The sequence below is a fragment of the Pan paniscus genome, chromosome 18, assembly GCF_029289425.2.
Source record: "Pan paniscus chromosome 18, NHGRI_mPanPan1-v2.0_pri, whole genome shotgun sequence".
Taxonomy (NCBI): Eukaryota; Metazoa; Chordata; class Mammalia; order Primates; family Hominidae; genus Pan; species Pan paniscus.
Genome location: NC_073267.2, coordinates 98450758 through 98468104, shown reverse-complemented (window position 1 = coordinate 98468104; position 17347 = coordinate 98450758). Strand labels below are relative to the sequence as shown.

General features: G+C 58.5%; 1 protein-coding gene across 1 annotated transcript; it reads left to right on the top strand.

The window, feature by feature from the left end:
- The first annotated feature begins 8081 nt into the window (after window positions 1–8081).
- On the top strand, window positions 8082–17264 carry SNAI3 (snail family transcriptional repressor 3). Its single transcript, XM_008974634.5, has 3 exons — window positions 8082–8567; window positions 13175–13795; window positions 16255–17264. Exons 1-3 carry the CDS (start codon window positions 8492–8494, stop codon window positions 16434–16436), a joined length of 879 nt encoding a protein of 292 aa, XP_008972882.1. The 5' UTR covers window positions 8082–8491; the 3' UTR covers window positions 16437–17264.
- The last annotated feature ends 83 nt before the right edge of the window (window positions 17265–17347 follow it).

The window sequence follows — 17347 nt, the reverse complement described above, 5'->3', positions numbered from 1 at the left end:
GGCAGAAGCCTGTCCCTGTGTGCTTGTCCCGCTGGCCTCAGGCGACGCGACTGCCCTCCCTCCCTGACTGAACCTCAGCCACAAGCCTCCTACAAGCCAGCAGTGCCCAGACTGAGGGGACAGAGAGCAGAGCCCGGACAAGGAGCTGTCCCCATCACATTTGGCCTGCCCCGCTCCCAAACCCTGGGCCACCTCCGAACTCTCAGCTCTGCCAAGGACCCGCTCCCAAGCCCCGCGCCACCTCCTAATGCCGAGCACCTGCTCCCAAGCCCCGCGCCACCTGCGAATGTGGAGGAAGCAAAACCCTGTCCCCTCCTGGTTGAACCCAGGCCTCCCGCTGCTGCCGCGCCCAGGAGGGCTGTCAGAGGAAGCCCAGAACCCCCTCCTCAGGACTCTCTGTGTCCCTGCACACAATTCTGGAGGGAGCAGGTCTGTTCCCACCAGGTCCCCTCATGGAGGCCACAGGAGAGCTGAGAGCCACAGGCCAGCGTCTGGGTGAAGGTGCGGCCTCAGCTTTCCTCATGGGCCCGGCCGCCTCTCGGGTGACCTGGTGTCTGGGAGAGTCTGCCCAGGGGAGGACTCCAGAACGAACCCCAGCAAAGTGGGGAACTCGGGTCCGTCAGAGCTCAGCAGATCCTGCCATGGTGGGACGAGACCTCAGGCATGGAGCAAGACCCCTGCTCCATTTTTCTTGTTAACAAAGCCCTAGGTAGAGCCAAATATCTCCACCCCCGATACCCGTGGGGGCTGTCCCAGTGACAGTGGGGAGGCCGGGACCCCTCCTACGGCCACACGAGGGAAGTGGGCCGAAGCCCCTCACGTCGGGGTGTGGGGGCGTGCACAGCGCCGGAGCCAGAGGGCCGCCCGCTCTGACCACCGGGGCCGCGGCGTCTCGGATGTGGACCCACCGCGCTCAGGCAGAGTCCTGGAAGCCTGGGTCTCCCTCCCACCCTGGAGTACACCAGGGCCTGACAGCGAGGCACAAAGCCAGATGTGGCTCGCCCTGGAGGAGCTGGGGCTCCTGCCCTGCGGAGTCCAGGCCCGTCGCAGACTTGCGGCAGCATGCCCTTGTTTTCACGTTATGCAACTGCATGGGAAGCATGAACCCTGCTCCCCAGAAAGCGCGTCCAGGTCTCAGGGACCAGGGAACTTCTCCATTAGAAAGGGGTCAGGTGGGAATGGAGAGCCCCTGGCCCCAGGCTGGGCCCCCAAGAAACTGCTGATAATTCTTATACCTGGATCTCAGGAGCCACGACCAGCACTTTGGGTACTCCAAGGCGGCGGCAGCAGGGTGTGGTTCGCAAGACTCAGCCCAGGCTTTTCCAGAACTGCAGGTGTGCGCGGTGGCCGGGGGTGGGGGCTGCCTCCAATAAGGGGCCTCCCAGCTGCAACTCCTCTACCCCAGGGCCCAGCACACCTGCCGCAGCAGCCTGACCCTCCCAGGATCCTCTGGGTGCATCTGGGTGGTGCCTGAGGATTCCTCTAATTTGGGGCCACCTGGGTTTAGGCTCCTGAGGCCCTAGGGAAGGAAGCAGAAGCCACTTTTCCTGTTTCATAGATGAAAAGAGATATTCAGAAAACCTGCCCCAAATCTCCTGCTAACAAGAGGCAAACCCGGCTGACATTCCACCCTGTGGTCCAGCCGGGGCACCTACTTGGCAGCCCATCTGGAAAACCCCAGAGGCCTCCATGGGGGACCCCTAACTCTGCCCAGGATGTGATGCAGGGAGGAGGAAGGTGGGAAGGGAGGGTGCCCTCAGCTACAGTCAGCCTCCTCCGATCCGAAACACCTGGGAGGACCCGGCCCCATCGAGGGATGGCCTGAAAAAGCCGTCTCCGGTGTTGCTGCCTCCGCCGCTCTTCCTTCTATAACCACATCCCCAGGGTTCTCCGCTCTCTAAACTCACTCTAGGAAAAAGAGGCCTAAATTCACTCAGCAAGGCATCACAATGTCAAAGGCACTTTGGTATTTTGACAAAAATAGCCTAAGGAATGCATCTCTAATTATCAGTGGGCTCTCGGGCACAAGTAGAGATACTTTTGAGAAGGAGTCTCCCAGGTTCAAGCAATTCTCCTGCCTCAGCCGCTCGAGTAGCTGGGATTACAGGCACGCGCCATCACACCTGGCTAATTTTTGTATCTTTAGTAGGGGCAGGGTTCCACTACGTTGGCCAGGCTGGTTTTGAACTCCTGACCTCAAGCAATCCGCCCAGTTTGGCCTCCCAAAGTGCTGGGATTACAGGCGTAAGCCACTGTGGCTGGCTGGAGATACATTTTTGCAGGGCAAGGGGAGACTCCACATGGCACCCACTCAGAGCCAGGGCCTCGGCGGGTAGAAGCCTGGCTGGAAGCCCACCCGGACCCTCTGACGTGCAGTCCTGGTCTTGGCCGCGGTTTGGGCTCTTCCAGTGGTGGATGGCATGCTGAACCCGGGGCCGGTGCAACCCCTGCAGAGTCTGCCATGTGAGCTTCCCAGAGTCTCTGGAGAGGAGCGGCTGTGGCGCCAGCCCCAGGAAACGGGAGTGGCACCCACGCGGTGCTTTTCTCGGAACCCTCAGGGCACCTGCTGTGGGTTTGTGGGGACTGGGGTGTGTTCTGCATGGACAGCAGTGGCCTGTTTCCACGAGTCCCTCGAATCAGGGGCAAGCCAGGGCCTGTGGCCTCATCCCGGTCTGGACGCTGGGTCTCCTGGGCCGCTGTATCAAGGGGCCACACCCTGGGGTGCCGAACACAACAGGAGTCTAAGTGTCGCCAGCTCAGGAGGAAGTCCAGTACCCAGGTGTGGGCGGGCTGTGCCATGGGGCGGGGGTGGGGGCCGGGGGCGGCCGCAGCGGCCTGGTGCTTCTTGGCTGGCTCCTGTGGTCAACACACAACTCCTCTGCACCTGCACGTCACCCTCCCCCTGCGCTCTGAATCCAAGCTTCCTCTTTTTATCAGAGCACCAGTCCTTGGATTAGGGCCCACCTAATGGCCTGACCTTGACTTGATGGGACCTGTGAAGACTAGATTTTCAATAAGGCCCCATGCCCAGAGGTTGGGGGAATCCCAGCATCTTTTAGGGGGACACAGTTCAATCCACGGTGCCGTCCGTCAGCACGCTGTCAATGCTGTCCCTGGCATTTCTGCAGGCACTGGGGCTCCAAGGACCCTGCTGATGGGGTGACCCAGGGCGCAGGCCACAGAGAAAGCACCTTCACGAAGGGCCTGTGTAACCCGCTGCTGGCCTGCATCCGGAAGGGATGCCAAGTCCCTCTCCCCCAGGGGTCCCCTCTCCTATGTCTCCCACCCCAGGTCCCCCTGTCCCAGGCCCGCCCCTGTTCGCAGGAGCCCTGGACAGTGCTCATCCCGGTCCCAGGCGTGATGCGGCCCCAGCCCCTCGTCCGGCAGGCATTGCTCCCTTTGTGGCCGGACAAAAGAACACTCAGCGGGCCTGAGTTCCTCCTTCCCTCAGCTGCAGAGCGTGGCCCCACAGCCTCCCTACAGCCTGCCGCGAGTAAGGTGTCAGCTCCCTCACGCGGCAGGTGGGAATCTCAAAGGACCCTGGCAGAGAGCGGATGGTGTTGCTGGAACCGAGCTCAGGTATCCGACTCGGCAGGACGATGCTGGGGACCCCACAGATCCCTCTCCTGGCGCCCGGGACTTACCCGCTGATGCCCAGCCTCCGTGTCACCTAAGAGCAGCTACTGCGACTTCCCACACGCATACGCCCATGGACACACGCACAAACACGCCTGTGGCCTGCAGACTCACACGCACGCTGCCTCGCTGCTTGATGGCTCAAGTCTCACCTCATCTGCCGCAGGCCCAAGGGCTCCCCTCAGCACCGGTCACTCTCCCTTGCCTGTGCTGAGGCATTGTGCAGTTTCATGTGTCTTACCGGTGGTGTGGGTAGGGACTGTTCTAACGGGCAGCACAGCCAAGCCTGCAGCCTGGGCACCAGGAGGACACCACGCTCTACCGCCCATGTCAGGGGCCAGAGATGAGCACTTAGGGGCGTATCTCCCACCCAGGAGCCTGGGCTCTCCGCACTCCCTGCACTTCCTTTAATCAGACCATTCAGGCATTTGCTTGTGAACCTGCAGTGACCACTCCCCATTCCCTGTGCGTACGGCCCGTTGCCACACACTCTCTTCTCTCTGCCTGACTCTTCACTTCTGCCCTGTGGGATCTGGGGACGGAGGATGGCCCTTCCCACTCCTGGTGCCCTCCCTGCCCAGGACCTGTGAGTAGTAAGTCTTTGAACATGTTTCCTACTGCGGTGGGGACTGAATTTGCACCTTCCACAAGGAAGAACCAGGGGCTGCCCAGGCTGGGTTTTCTCGGGGACGTGGGGGACACAGGGCAGGCTCCCAACACCAGAGCGATGGTCAGGCAGGCATAACCTGGACGTGAATCAGACAGGAGCCATGGGGCATCTGCCAGTGTGAGCAAATTTCCTGGAGGGACTCATGGTTGCAGGTCAGACAACTAGGCATTAGGCCATCTGCCAGGCAAAAGACACATCTCGGGAAAGGCACACGGCAAATACCATGTCCATCCCCTTCATCTCCCAAGAGCACAGGGCTGCCAGCCACCTGGCACTGGCACTGAAAGCCACTTTCGCTGGGGGCTCTGAAAACAACCCTGTCTGCCTCTCAGAACCCCCATGTCACACAGGATGTGTCCACTGAACCCCAGCTTAAGAACCACCCTTCCTGGCCAGGTGCAGTGGCTCACGCCTGTAATCCCAGCACTTCGGGAGGCCAAGGCAGGTGGATCACCTGAAGTCAGGAGTTGGAGACCAGCCTGGCCAACATGGTGAAATCTTGTCTCTACTAAAAATACAAAAATTAGCCAGGCATGGTGGCACATGCCTGTAATCCCAGCTACTTGGGAGGCTGAGGCAGGAGAATCACTTGAACCCAGGAGGTGGAGGTTACGGTGAGCAAAGATCATGCCACTGCACTCCAGTCTGGGTGACAGAGCGAGACTCCGTCTTAAAAACAAAACAAAAAAAAACACAAAAAAACAAAAAACCACCCTGCCTCTGACAATCCGGCCCTCAGACGGTGGTGTGAACAGCCATAAACAGTAGTGAGTTCCCCTTCACGGAGGGGGACCAAGCACACAGTGGCGCCCGGTCTGGCTGGATGTTGAGATTTCAAGCACTGGGTTCAAGTTTCCATGGGCCCATGACCTTGGGCCGCATGGGATTGTCCCGAGTCAGGATGTCTGCCTCGATGAACTGCCTTTGCTCCTACAAGAGGGGCCATCTCTCTGAGTCCAAGGACAAGCAAGGCCCAGCTGCCAGACTCTCCTTTGAGGGCCTGGGTCTTCACCTGAGTGTCTCCACTCGAGACAGACAGGGTCTACGTGCCCCCAGAGCATGGGGCAGGGCCTCTAGAAAGGCCACGCTGTCTGCAAGCTCCTACTTGTCTTCCATCCAGTTCAACAAGCCCTGCTGAACCCCCAGCATGCACCTGACCACAGGCGGGCATTGTGCAGGTAGCAAGGGCTGAGCCCCTCCTGCTCTAGCTCTCAAGGACTGTGTCCTAATTCGGAGTGAGGGTTTCCAAGGTTTGGGTCATAAAGCCCTATCAGTAAAAAATGAGCAGTGGCTCCCGCCTGTAATCCCAGCACTTTGGGAGGCCGAGGCAGGCGGATCACTTGAGATCAGGAGTTCAAGACCAGCCTAGCCAACATGGCGAAACCCAGTCTCTAGTAAAAATACAAAAATTAGCTGGGCATGGTGGTGCACACATGTAATCCCAGCTACTTGGGAGGCTGAGGCAGGAGAATTGCTTGAACCTGGGAGGCGGAGGTTGGAGTGAGACTCCATCTCAAAACAAACAACAGTCAGTGGTGACAGAGATGTCTACCTTGTTGGATACCTGTGTGCACATCTCCAGGCACTATGGTTACAGTCACTGTAAAACCAGAAAGGCAGGAAGACATACGCGTAGGAAGGATGAAAATGTCAACATAAACGGAACTGTAACCGTTTTTGCCCTGACCGGCAATTCCTGGGGTGGGCTACCCACTGGCAAACCACTCTTGGGTGTCGGATGGAGGCAGATGGGAGGGGCCAGGCTGCCGGGCCCAGCACAAGTCATCATCCTGATGTCCTAGATGTCCAGGGAAGGGGGCAAGGACCTGGGTCGCCTGCTGCAGTTCAGGAGGGCGGGTCTAGCAGGCTGTGGGCCGTGGGTTTCCCCACTCAGGGGCACGTAAGTTTAACCCCCAGAGCCAAGCTGCCGGCAATGAGGAACGGAGGACACGGAAAGGATGGAGACGGCCGCCCTCCCCCAATCCCCACCCCCAAGGCTGCACCTGTGGGAAGGGGGACGCTGATGTTTCCCTCTGTGGGGCCTTCTTGGGTCCAGCCTGGACACCGCCCTGTGCATCACAGCTGAAGAGTGAGTCTGCAGCCGACTTGAGCGTCCCTGGGGGCAAGTTGTTGTGGCAGCCCTGGGACCCCACCCCAAAGGTGCTCGCAGGCCCTCTGCGGCGTTCCCAGGATGAGATCAGCCATTCTCCACGGGAGGGCTACAGCAGCCCTGAGTAACACCAGGCTCTAGCTGGGATTAGGAGATAAGCTTGCTGGGGCTTGGCGGGTGGCCACACAACGGGTAGGTGGGCGGGGAGGGACGGTGTGGGTGGAGGCTTGGCTCAGGTATCTGCAAGCGTTATCTGTGTCTGCGAGGGAGAGGGAGAAGGAAGGGAGGCTATAAATAGAAACCTTTCCAGGCGAGGAACAGGTGAATAAGCAGAAGGCAGGCATGTGTCCTCTGAAATCTACACTCCCGGCGGGGTGGTGCCAGGCCGTGGTTGCAGGAGAGGCGGGCACCTTCTTCCAGGGGCGCCCCCACCTGTCCTTCCACTCCCCCTCACCAAGTGGCAGACAAGCTGGAGTGTGGCTGGGTCCCAATCCCACTGTGTCCTAACCTCTCACAGCTTTGGTCTTCTTTTTTTTTTTTTTAATTTTTTGAGACAGGGTCTTGCTCTGTTGTCCAGACTGGAGTACAGTGGGGTCATCATAGCTCACAGCAGCCTCCACCTCCTGGAGGCTACTGCAACAAGCAATCCTCCCTCCTCAGCATCCTGAGTAGCTGGGACTGAAGATGGGTGTTGCCACGCCTGGCTAATTAAAATAATTTTTTTTTTTTTTTTTTTTTTTTTTTTGTAGAGACGGGGTCTCATCTTGTTTTTCAGGCTGGTCTCAAACTCCTGGGCCCAAGCAGTCCTCTTGTCTCAGCCTCCCACAGTGCTGGGATTACAGGCGTGAGCTGCTGAGCCCAGACTCACAGCCTTGTTTTTTTTCATTGGCAAAGTGGGGCTGATACTAGCCCAGCTTTTCACACCCTGGATGTGTGATGTGGGACGTGGGATGCTGGTGTGGCATGGCCCTCCTCCCTGCTGTCTGTCCCTCAGAGCTTCCATGGACTCACCAACCCCACCTTCCCCACCCCCGGCCCACAGAGGGCAAAGGCCACCCAGCTCTGAGGTGGAAGCCCTGCTGGGGAGGCAGGCCGGCGGCACAGCCAGGGACACCCTGTGTGCACGCCAGCCCAGAGACGGCCCCACCTGGCCCCCAACGTTATGAAATGTCCATGTCAAAAGAGACCCAGACACTGGACGCAGCGGCTCCCAGCTTTTTATGGCCCTGAGGGTTCTACAGGACCACAAAGGAGGGAAACGGCTTGCCCAGGTCACACGTGCAGCTGTTGCAGAATTCATGTGATTCACCGGTTTTATTAAACTTCCCATAACCATGTCTGACCCCCTGGGAATTCCAGAATTCCAGGCCAAGTCCTCCGTCCCCCAAAAAACAGCTTTCTGGAGGCATTGGAAAAACTCCTAAAGGGCTGACTCCAGTGGGGGAAGCCTTCGGAGACTGCAGCCCATCCAGAAAGGACCACTGTCTCCAGGCCACCGGTCCCGGGCCTGTTCCAGAGCCGCCAGTAGGGCTGGTCACTAGGGTCAGCTTCGTTTCGCCTGGGCTCTCCCCATCAATCCTGTCCTGTGAGTTTGCAGAAGGGATGGGGAGGCGAGGCCAGGCCGCAGAGTGAGCGTCATTCCCCGCAGCAAGGGTTCTCCAAGGACCGCGCTCGGCCGACGCTTCCACATTCCGTGGAATAGATTCTCGCTCGGTTTCCACTCAGCTTTGAACTCTGCCCTTCACTCACGGCGAGTGGGTGGCCAGGCCCGAAGGGTCGGTGTGTGACTCGGCGGCGCGCACGCCCGAGAAGTCCCGTGGGGAGGACACCGGCGGCCACGCGCTCCCCGCCCCGCCCCGCCCGCGCACCTGTCCTGGGCGTGTTGCCCGCGACCCCGCCTCGCCCTCAGTTCCGCCCCCGTGGCCCCGCCCCACTCGCGCCGGGCGCTGGTTGGCGGAGGCGGCGCGCTATGCTAATGAGCCTGACCCCTTCAAGCGCGGGCGGACGCAGCAGTCCGGACCCAGGCGCGCCCCTCCCGCCCCAGCCCACCCCGGCCTGCCGCCCGGGAGGGGAACATGCCGCGCTCCTTCCTGGTGAAAACGCACTCCAGCCACAGGGTCCCCAACTACCGGCGGCTGGAGACGCAGAGAGGTACTGACTACCCGATCCCCGAGCCCCTGCCGGGACTCGACTCTGCGGGGCGGGAGAGAGAGAGAGGCCCCTGGGAGCGGGGGCTGGGGAGACACCTGTCCCAGGTGGGAGGAGAAGGAGCCAGCGCCTCTGCGCAGCGGCTGCGGCTGCAGGGAGGGAGGTGGCCCACGGGCGCCTCCACTTCAGGGCACTGAGCCCCGCCTCCGGCAGGGCGGGCGGGATTCTCTCCCCACTTGGAGAAGTTTTCTAAGTTGTCTAAGCCCCCAAGTCTCCCTGGAACTCACCCCTGATATACAGCCGCCCGTCCCAACCACTACAGCCCCAGCTAAGGGCACCCTGGAGTCATCTTCCTGGCGCACACGTTTGGGAGGGGTCGCGGGGTGGTGGGTGGGAGGGAAGGAGGGCCGTCTGGGGCGGCCCGGCTCAGGGACCCCCGGAGCATGCTGACTGGGGGTGTAAGCACAGGGGATGGTGAGAAGGACACGTGGGCTCTTTCTGGTGCAAAGGCACTGCCCCTCCTGCATTCAGTTCAGGTGAGCCTCCGCCCGTGGTCTCCCTCCCTCCCCCACCTCCCTTCACCCCAGAAGCCCTCCTGCCCACCCCGGCAGGCTTGCCTGGGCAGGCTGGGCTAAAGGGCTGCAATCCTCCACACACCGGCTAGGCTGGGGAGATGGGTGCCCAGCAACCGGGCTGCCCGTTCATTCCCACTGCCTGCTAGGCTTAGGGACACGAGAGAAGAGGACTCTGTCCTTCAGAGGACAGCCTGCCACACGGGCGGTGAGAGCAGTCCCCACCTGGCTTGGCAGCTTCTTGGGACAAAGACCCACTGAGGGGCGCCGGCGGACGCGGTGGTCGGGACTCACGCTCTGTGGCCGGTGGGGGAGAGCAGGAAGGGCGCTGTTGGGGCTGTGGCCCCCAGCAACACCGCCAAGAGGGCTTTATCCCAGCTCAGAACCCAGAATTGGGGAAATGGGGGGGATCCCACCTGGACCCACACCCGAGGCCCGGGCTGCCACCAGGGGGTGCCAGCTAGGACCATGCTTTTCAAATGTGCATTTTGAAATCAGTTTCATGAGTCACCACCAGCAATTTTGTAAAATAAAATAGAGCAGAAACTGCTGGAGTGCCTGGCTCATGGTGAAGGACACTGGCTTCAGTTATGTGGATGCGCATGTAACTACACACGTGTACGGAATTTACGTGGGTCATACTTGCAAGTTTCAAAGTGTTGCTTAGGGTCCATCCGAGTGTGCAAATCTGGGTAGCTGTGCTGGGCCCAGTGGGCAACTGTCGTGAGTAGCGGTGCTGCCCCACAGTGCTCTCGGCTCCCCGCCCCCGCTCCCCTCCTCACTGTAGCCCCAGCTGCCTGGCTTTCTGACAGCCAGGGGGCCCTGGCAACTTTCTGCCAAGATGTTACCCCAGGATAGACCTGAGGTGCTGGGATTTGGGGCCCCTCAATCTCTCCTTTTAAATAAGTGGCTCCTATGGCTCCCCAGGGAACCCCTGAAGCCAGCAAGGTACTTAAACAGTCTCTTCAGCTGGGTGTGGCAGCTCATACCTGTAATCTCAGCACTTTGGGAGGTCAAGGACGGCAGATCAGTTGAGGTCAGGAGTTCGAAACCAGCCTGGCCAACATGGCGAAACCCCGTCCCTACTAAAAATACAGAAGTTACCCCGGTGTGCTGGCGGGTGCCTATAATCCCAGATACTCAGGAGGCTGAGGTAGGAGAATCACTTGAACCCGGGAGATGGAGGTTGCAGTGAGCCACGATCGCGCCCCTGCACTCCAACCTGGGCGACAGAGCGAGACTCTGTCTCAAAACAAAACAAAACAGTCTCTTCTCCCCAGGATCTGGACCGCAGCATGAATAAAAAGGCAAGCAAAACCCAGAGAGTATGGGGAAAGCATTGAAAATCCCAGCAGAAACACATGGTCAGCCTGACGGGGCGAGACTGTCTCTTGCCCCGTCCTGCCTCTGGGCTCAGCCACTGGGCCCACAAACAGGGTCCTGGCTCTGTGACAATACCTGGAGGCAGAAAGGTGGCCATGTCTTAGAGACGGAGACAAGAAATGGTGACTTTTTCCTGCAGAGAGGCCCCAGCAAAGCCGGGAAACCTGGGGCTCCCCCAGTGCCGTCTCCCCAGAACTCTCTTGGACGCTGCCTCTTAGCCTGTCATTGCCGTCACTTCTGGGTGGACAGAAACCTGATGACTCTGTAATTAGGAAAACTGAGGGTGGCAGGAGGTCAGGTCAGGAGAGAGTGGCAGATGGGAGGCGTTCCTTTGAATCCCCTATTCCTCCTCATCCTCACAGCACTTGTTACTGTCAATTTTTTTCAGTTCTACTGGGTGTGAGCATCTCATTGTGATTGCGATTTCTGCTTCCCTGACAGCTAATGGCATTGAGCATCTTTGCATGTGTTCATTGGCCATTTGTGTATCATCTTTGGAGAAATAGTTATTCATATCCCTTGCCCAGGCCGGGCGCGGTGGCTCACACTTGTAATCCAGCACTTTGGGAGGCTGAGGTGGGCAGATCCCTTGAGGCCAGGAGTTTGAGACGAGTCTGGCCAATGTGGCAAAAACCCGTGTCTACTAAACATACAAAAATTAGCTGGGCATGGTGGCAGGTGCCTGTAATCCCAGCTATCAGGAGGCTGAGGCAGGAGAATTGTTTGAACCTGGGAGGCGGAGGTTGCAGTGAGCTGAGATCACGCCATTGCACTCCAGCCTGGGCGACAAGAGTGAGACTCCAGCTCAAAAAAAAAAAAAAAAAAAGGCCAGGCGCAGTGGCTTATGCCTGTAATCCCAGTACTTTGGGAGGTTGATGCAGGCGGATCACAAGGTCAAGAGTTCGAGACCAGCCTGGCCAACGTGGTAAAACCCTGTCTCTACTAAGAATACAAAAATAAGCCAGGCGTGGTGGCGCATGCCTGTAATCCCAGCTACTTGGGAGGCTGAGGCAGGAGAATTGCTTGAACCAGGGAGGCAGAGGTTGCAATGAGCCCAGATCGCGCCATTGCACTCCAGCCTGGGTGACAGAGCGAGACTCCATCTGGGGGGAAAAAAAAATTAGCCAGGCATGGTAGCGCACACCTGTAGTCCCAGCTACTTGGGAGTCTGAGGCAGGAAAATCACTTGGACCTGGGAGGTGGAGGTTGCAGGTTGCAGTGAGCCGATTTCACGCCACTGCACTCCAGCCTGGGCAACAGAGCAAGACTCTGTCTCAAAAAAAAAAAAAAAAAAAAAAAGGGTGGGGGGCCAGGTGCGGTGGCTCACGCCTGTGATCCCAGCACTTTGGGAGGCCAAGAAGGGTGGATCACGAGGTCAGGAGATCGAGACCATCCTGGCTAACACAGTGAAATCCTGTCTTTACAAAAAAAATACAAAAAAATTAGCCGGGCGTGGTGGCGGGCGCCTGTACTCCCAGCTACGCAGGAGGCTGAGGCAGGAGAATCGCTTGAACCCAGGAGGTGGAGGTTGCAGTGAGCCGAGATCGTGCCACTGCACTCCAGCCTGGCAACAGAGCGAGACTCCGTCTCTTAAAAAAAAAAAAAAATCCCTTGCCCATATTAAAATTGTATTATTTGTCTTTTTATTGTCGACTTGCTAACATCCTTTATATGTTCTAGTGTTCTAGATGCTATTCCTGATCAGAAGTCTGATTTGCAAATATTTTCTCCTATTCTATGTGTTGTCTGTCTCTACCCAAAGCCTCAGCATGGAGGTAGAAACAGAGCCAGAGATCCATTTTAACACATATAGAGTAAGAAAGGGATTGAGGGCTGTTGGGAGATTTTGGCTTTGGGGACATACAGAGTTTAACTCTTACCTGCAGACTAACCTGTTTATCTGGGGGCTGCTGCCCTTACGTGGATCACCCATGTGGTGTGCAGTGTGCCAGCCCCCAGATACAGGGACCACCGTCCTGGGGAGGAGCCCAGCCGGGGTAATTCTGAAAGCCCAGGCCAGAGCACCCCAGCCATGTGGCTCGGCTGCGTTCAGAGCACAGCAGAGTGGGCACTGGTCAGCGGCCAGGGAGGCTTCTGAGCTCACTGCCTCGTTATCCACAAAAGGAGATGCCCGGGGGGCGACTGTGGGGTGACTGGAGGGTGATTAGTTATGAGTGGACTGATTTTACACTCAGCCGGCACCTTGCTGCCAAGCGTCTGACTGATGGCTGCTGCGTGGGCGCCTGGAGGATGCTGGCCCAGGCTGGGACCCCTCCAGAGGTGGGTGGGGCTCATCAGAGGGTCCTGCCCAGCCGAGGCGTAAAGGGCCCTCCTTTACCCACGAGGCCTGTTTCATGTTCCTGAACACAAAGGGTCCTGTCAGATGTTTCTTTGTGTTTAAAGAGGAAGTGAGATTCGCTCTCTAGACCGCGGGGCCTTCTTGTTCTAGATGACTCCATTCCTGGCCACGCTGTCACTTCCCTGCACAGCACCGCCAGCTCCCTTGCAAGCTGGGTGTGCACGCAGGTTCCCGGCTACACCTCCCACGCCAGGCTGCTGATGGGCTGTGACTGGGTCCACGAATCGGAGTTGGAAAACACAAAGTGCTGGGGATTCAGTCTTCATCTTTCTATTCTCTCCCCTCCACCCCTCTAGAAATCAATGGTGCCTGCTCTGCCTGTGGGGGGCTGGTGGTGCCCCTCCTCCCCCGAGACAAGGAGGCCCCTTCTGTGCCCGGTGACCTTCCCCAGCCCTGGGACCGCTCCTCGGCCGTCACCTGCATCTCCCTGCCCCTCCTGCCACGGATCGAGGAAGCTCTGGGGGCCTCTGGGCCGGACGCCTTGGAAGTCAGCCAGGTCGACCCTCGGGCCAGCCGGGCCGCCATTGTACCCCTCAAAGACAGCCTGAACCACCTCAACCTGCCCCCACTGCTGGTGCTGCCCACACGGTGGTCCCCGATCTTGGGCCCAGACCGGCACGGGGCTCCGGAAAAACTGCTTGGGGCTGAGCGGATGCCCCGAGCCCCGGGCGGCTTTGAGTGCTTCCACTGCCACAAACCCTACCACACGCTGGCCGGGCTGGCCAGGCACCGGCAGCTGCACTGCCACCTGCAGGTGGGGCGTGTCTTCACCTGCAAGTACTGCGACAAGGAGTACACCAGCCTGGGTGCCCTCAAGATGCACATCCGCACTCACACGCTGCCCTGCACCTGCAAGATCTGTGGCAAGGCCTTCTCCAGGCCCTGGTTACTGCAGGGCCATGTCCGCACCCACACAGGTAGGACAGGGTGAAGGTCTGCAAGGACGGTCTGGGCTGGGGGAAGAGGGTGGGCTGTGGGAGTTAGAAAAGGAGGAGGGGTGATTTTATAAACAATAGCATGGGCATTCACATTCAGCTTCTGCCTCTTGACTTATCTGTACAAAGTCCCACAGACCACAGACTAGAGGCCAGAAGTCCAAAATCCAGGTGTCAGCAGGGGCCAGTGCAGGAGCCACGCCTGTAATCCCAGCACTTTGGGAGACTGAGGTGGGAGGATCACTTCAAGCCAGGGGTTCAGGACCAGTCTGGCCAACAAGCAAGACCCCAGTCTCTACTAAAAATCCAAACAGCTGAGTGTGGTGGCACGTGCTGGTAGGCCCAGCTACTTAGGAGGCTGAGGCAGGAGGATCACTTGAGCCCAGGAGGTTGAGGCTGCAGTGAGCTGTGGTCATGCCACTGCACTCCACTCTGAGCAACAGAGTGAGACCCCAACTCAAAACAAAAAAACAAAACAAAACAAAAAAACCGACCAGGAACGGAGGCTCACGCCTATAATCCCAGCATTTTAGGAGGCAGAGGTGGGTGGATCACCTGAGGTCATGAGTTCGAGACCAGCCTGGCCACCATATGAAACTCTGTCTCTGCTAAAAATACAAAAATTAGCCGGACGTGGCAGTGCACACCTGTAATCCCAGCTATTCAGAAGACTGAGGCAGGAAAATCACTTGAACCCAGGAGGTGGCGGTTGCAGTGAGCCAAGATGGCGCCACTGCCCTCCAGCCTGGTGACAGAGCGAGACTCTGTCTCAAAAAAAAAAAAAAAAAAAATCAAAAACATAATGCCATTAAAGTACAAAAGTGGCCTGCCCTTCCCAAGAGCTGGCCAGCAGCCTCTGCCCGGGCTTTCTGTCAACCTCAGCGTGCAAAGAATAAAAACAGAAAGGAAGAAAGGGCTCCAGGAATAAGCTTCAGTCTCCACATCAGGCCCAGAGGTTCACACTTTTTTTTTTTTTTTTGGTCTGAGGCAGGGTCTCACTCTATTGCTCAGGCTGGAGTGCAGTGGTTTGATTGCAGCTCACTGCAGCTTCGACTGCCTGGGTTCAAGTGATTCTCCTGCCTCAGCCTCCTGAGTAGCTGGGTCCACAGACATGCATCACCATGCCCAGCCAATTTTTAAATTATTTGTAGAAACGGGGGTCTTGCTATGTTGCCCAGGCTGGTCTTGAACTTCTGGGCTCAATCCATTTTCTCACCTTGGCCTCCCAAAGTGCTGGGATTACAGGCACGAGCCACTGTGCCCAGCTAGTTCACACTTTTTCTTTTTTTCTTTTTTTTTTTTTTTTTTGAGAGAGAGTCTCACTCTTTCGCCCAGGCCGGACTATAGTGGCTCTATGTCAGCTCACTGCAAGCTCCGCCTCCTAGGTTCACACCATTCTCCTGCCTCAGCCTCCCGAGTAGCTGGGACTACAGACACCTGCCACCACGCCCGGCTGATGTTTTGTATTTTTAGTAGAGACGGTGTTTCACCATGTTAGCCAGGATGGTCTCGATCTCCTGATCTCGTGATCCGCCCGCCTTGGCCTCCCAAAGTGCTGGGATTACAGGTGTGAGCCACTGCGCCCGGCCTGCTAGTTCACACTTTTTCTAACTGGAGGTTCCCTACTCCCTAAGTCATGACTTTTGTGACAGGGACCCTCTGAGTCACACCTGGGTGCAGGCCAGAGGGAAGGCCTTTTCCAGGTCTCTGGGAAATCCTTTCTGGTTTTTCTCAACTCTTTGATGACAACACCCCCCACACACCCCCTTTCCGTGCCAAAGGGCCCTGGGGCTTGGTGCCCTCAGCCTGGGAGTGAGGAGTGTGGGGAGGCGCTGCAGGAGGCTGGCCTGGCCAGGAGCATGCCCAGTGTCCCACCAGCAGGAATGCAGGTGCTCTGGGCCCCTCAGGGGCTGCAGGCTGGGGTCTCTCAGGACTCTATGGGGCTACAGGAATGAACAAACGATTCCCAGTCACACTTCCCTTTACAGGTGTTGGGCCAAGGTCCCAACAGGACTTTGTCCAGATCCCCTGTTGTCCTGATGGGAGGTGGTTCCTAAATTCTGCCTCCTCAAGGTCCACAGCTCTGCCCCTGCCCTGGATTCTGCTGGAGCTGGCCAGACCCCCCCCCACTTGCCTGTGAGTGGCCAGAAACAGCTGCCAGAGGCCCCCAGTGCTTCTCCCGTCCTCTCCCAGTGGCCAAGGCCCCCGGGAGGGCTACTGCAGCAACACTAGGAGATCTAGCACCTGTGGCGGCCTGTGCTCCTGGGAGGGGCTTCAGGCGATGTGGCGTGCCACCCCGTCCCCACACAGCTCAACCTTGGGTGCTCGGGCTGTGAGCATTTGTGGGGAAGGGATGGGAGTATCCATTGATGGGCAGGGTGGGTGCTGTAGCCTTCACTCCATCTTCCATAGTGTCACTGGCCGCCGCCTTCCTCCCACAGGGGAGAAGCCCTATGCCTGCTCGCACTGCAGCAGGGCCTTTGCCGACCGCTCCAACCTTCGGGCCCATCTGCAAACGCACTCAGACGCCAAGAAGTACCGGTGCCGGCGCTGCACCAAGACCTTCTCCCGCGTGTCCCTCCTGGCGCGGCACGAGGAGTCTGGCTGCTGCCCGGGCCCCTGAGAGGCACGTGGTCGGCGCAGGTAGGAGGGATGGTCCTCACCCCGCGAGCTGCTGTCCCTCCTGCCGCCAGAGGAGCCAGGAGTCTGGGAGGGCGGGGCCTGGCCTCACACTTGGTGCGGCCTCCACATCTGCGTCCAATCAGAACCAAAGAAGAGTCCAGCGGGGCCCCGGGCCGGAGGACACTCGCCCAGGCCTCCCACCCCGCGGAGCCCACTCAGAGGAGACTCCTCTCCCGGGGAAGGCTTTCATCAGAACAAGAGCCCTGGTTCCATTTCGACACAGTCAGGTCTCCGGGGAAGGCCTTCATCAGAACAAGAGCCCTGGTTCCATTTCGACACAGTCAGGTCTCCGGGGCTACCCTTCCAAGAGTCAGAGCCTCGGGGAGGTGGCCGCCAGCATGGGCCGGCACTGCCGCCGGATGGCTGGCGAGGCTGCCTAGTTCCCTTGCAGCAGAAATGAACGGTTCTGACTGATAGTGAGAACGGCCCTGTGGCCCTTCCTCAGTAGGCACAACTACCTCTCAGCCAGCCCCCGCCAGCCTTTGGTTTGGGGTCTGGGACGAGCTGTCCCATGTCACACGTCTATGTGCATGTGCACACACACTCAAACATGTACACACACGTGCCCTCCCCACCTCACTAGACTCTCCGGGAGATGGGGCAGGACTGGGAGAGCCCACGATTGGTGATTCGGGTGTGTTGGGATGAGGCGGAGTGAGTGCCTCTGGGATTTGTCCCGCTCAGAGCCTCAGGGGGCTGGGGTCTCAGGGCACTCAGCTTCCCAGGCAATAACAGCCGTGGGGTAATAAATGGTCTCTGCACACCTGCATGTTCCGTTCTTTGAAGCTTTGAGTCTTGGCCAATCCCCTGGTTCTGTGGAGGAGGTGGGACTCTGAGAAACTCCCTGAGACA

Bases quoted from the DNA above. Each gene is read 5' to 3' on its own strand.
- SNAI3 (XM_008974634.5), top strand. From the start codon at position 8,492: ATGCCGCGCTCCTTCCTGGTGAAAACGCACTCCAGCCACAGGGTCCCC. The intron at 8,568-13,174 runs GTACTGACTACC...CCACCCCTCTAG, and splicing joins GCGGCTGGAGACGCAGAGAG to AAATCAATGGTGCCTGCTCT. The intron at 13,796-16,254 runs GTAGGACAGGGT...TTCCTCCCACAG, and splicing joins CCATGTCCGCACCCACACAG to GGGAGAAGCCCTATGCCTGC.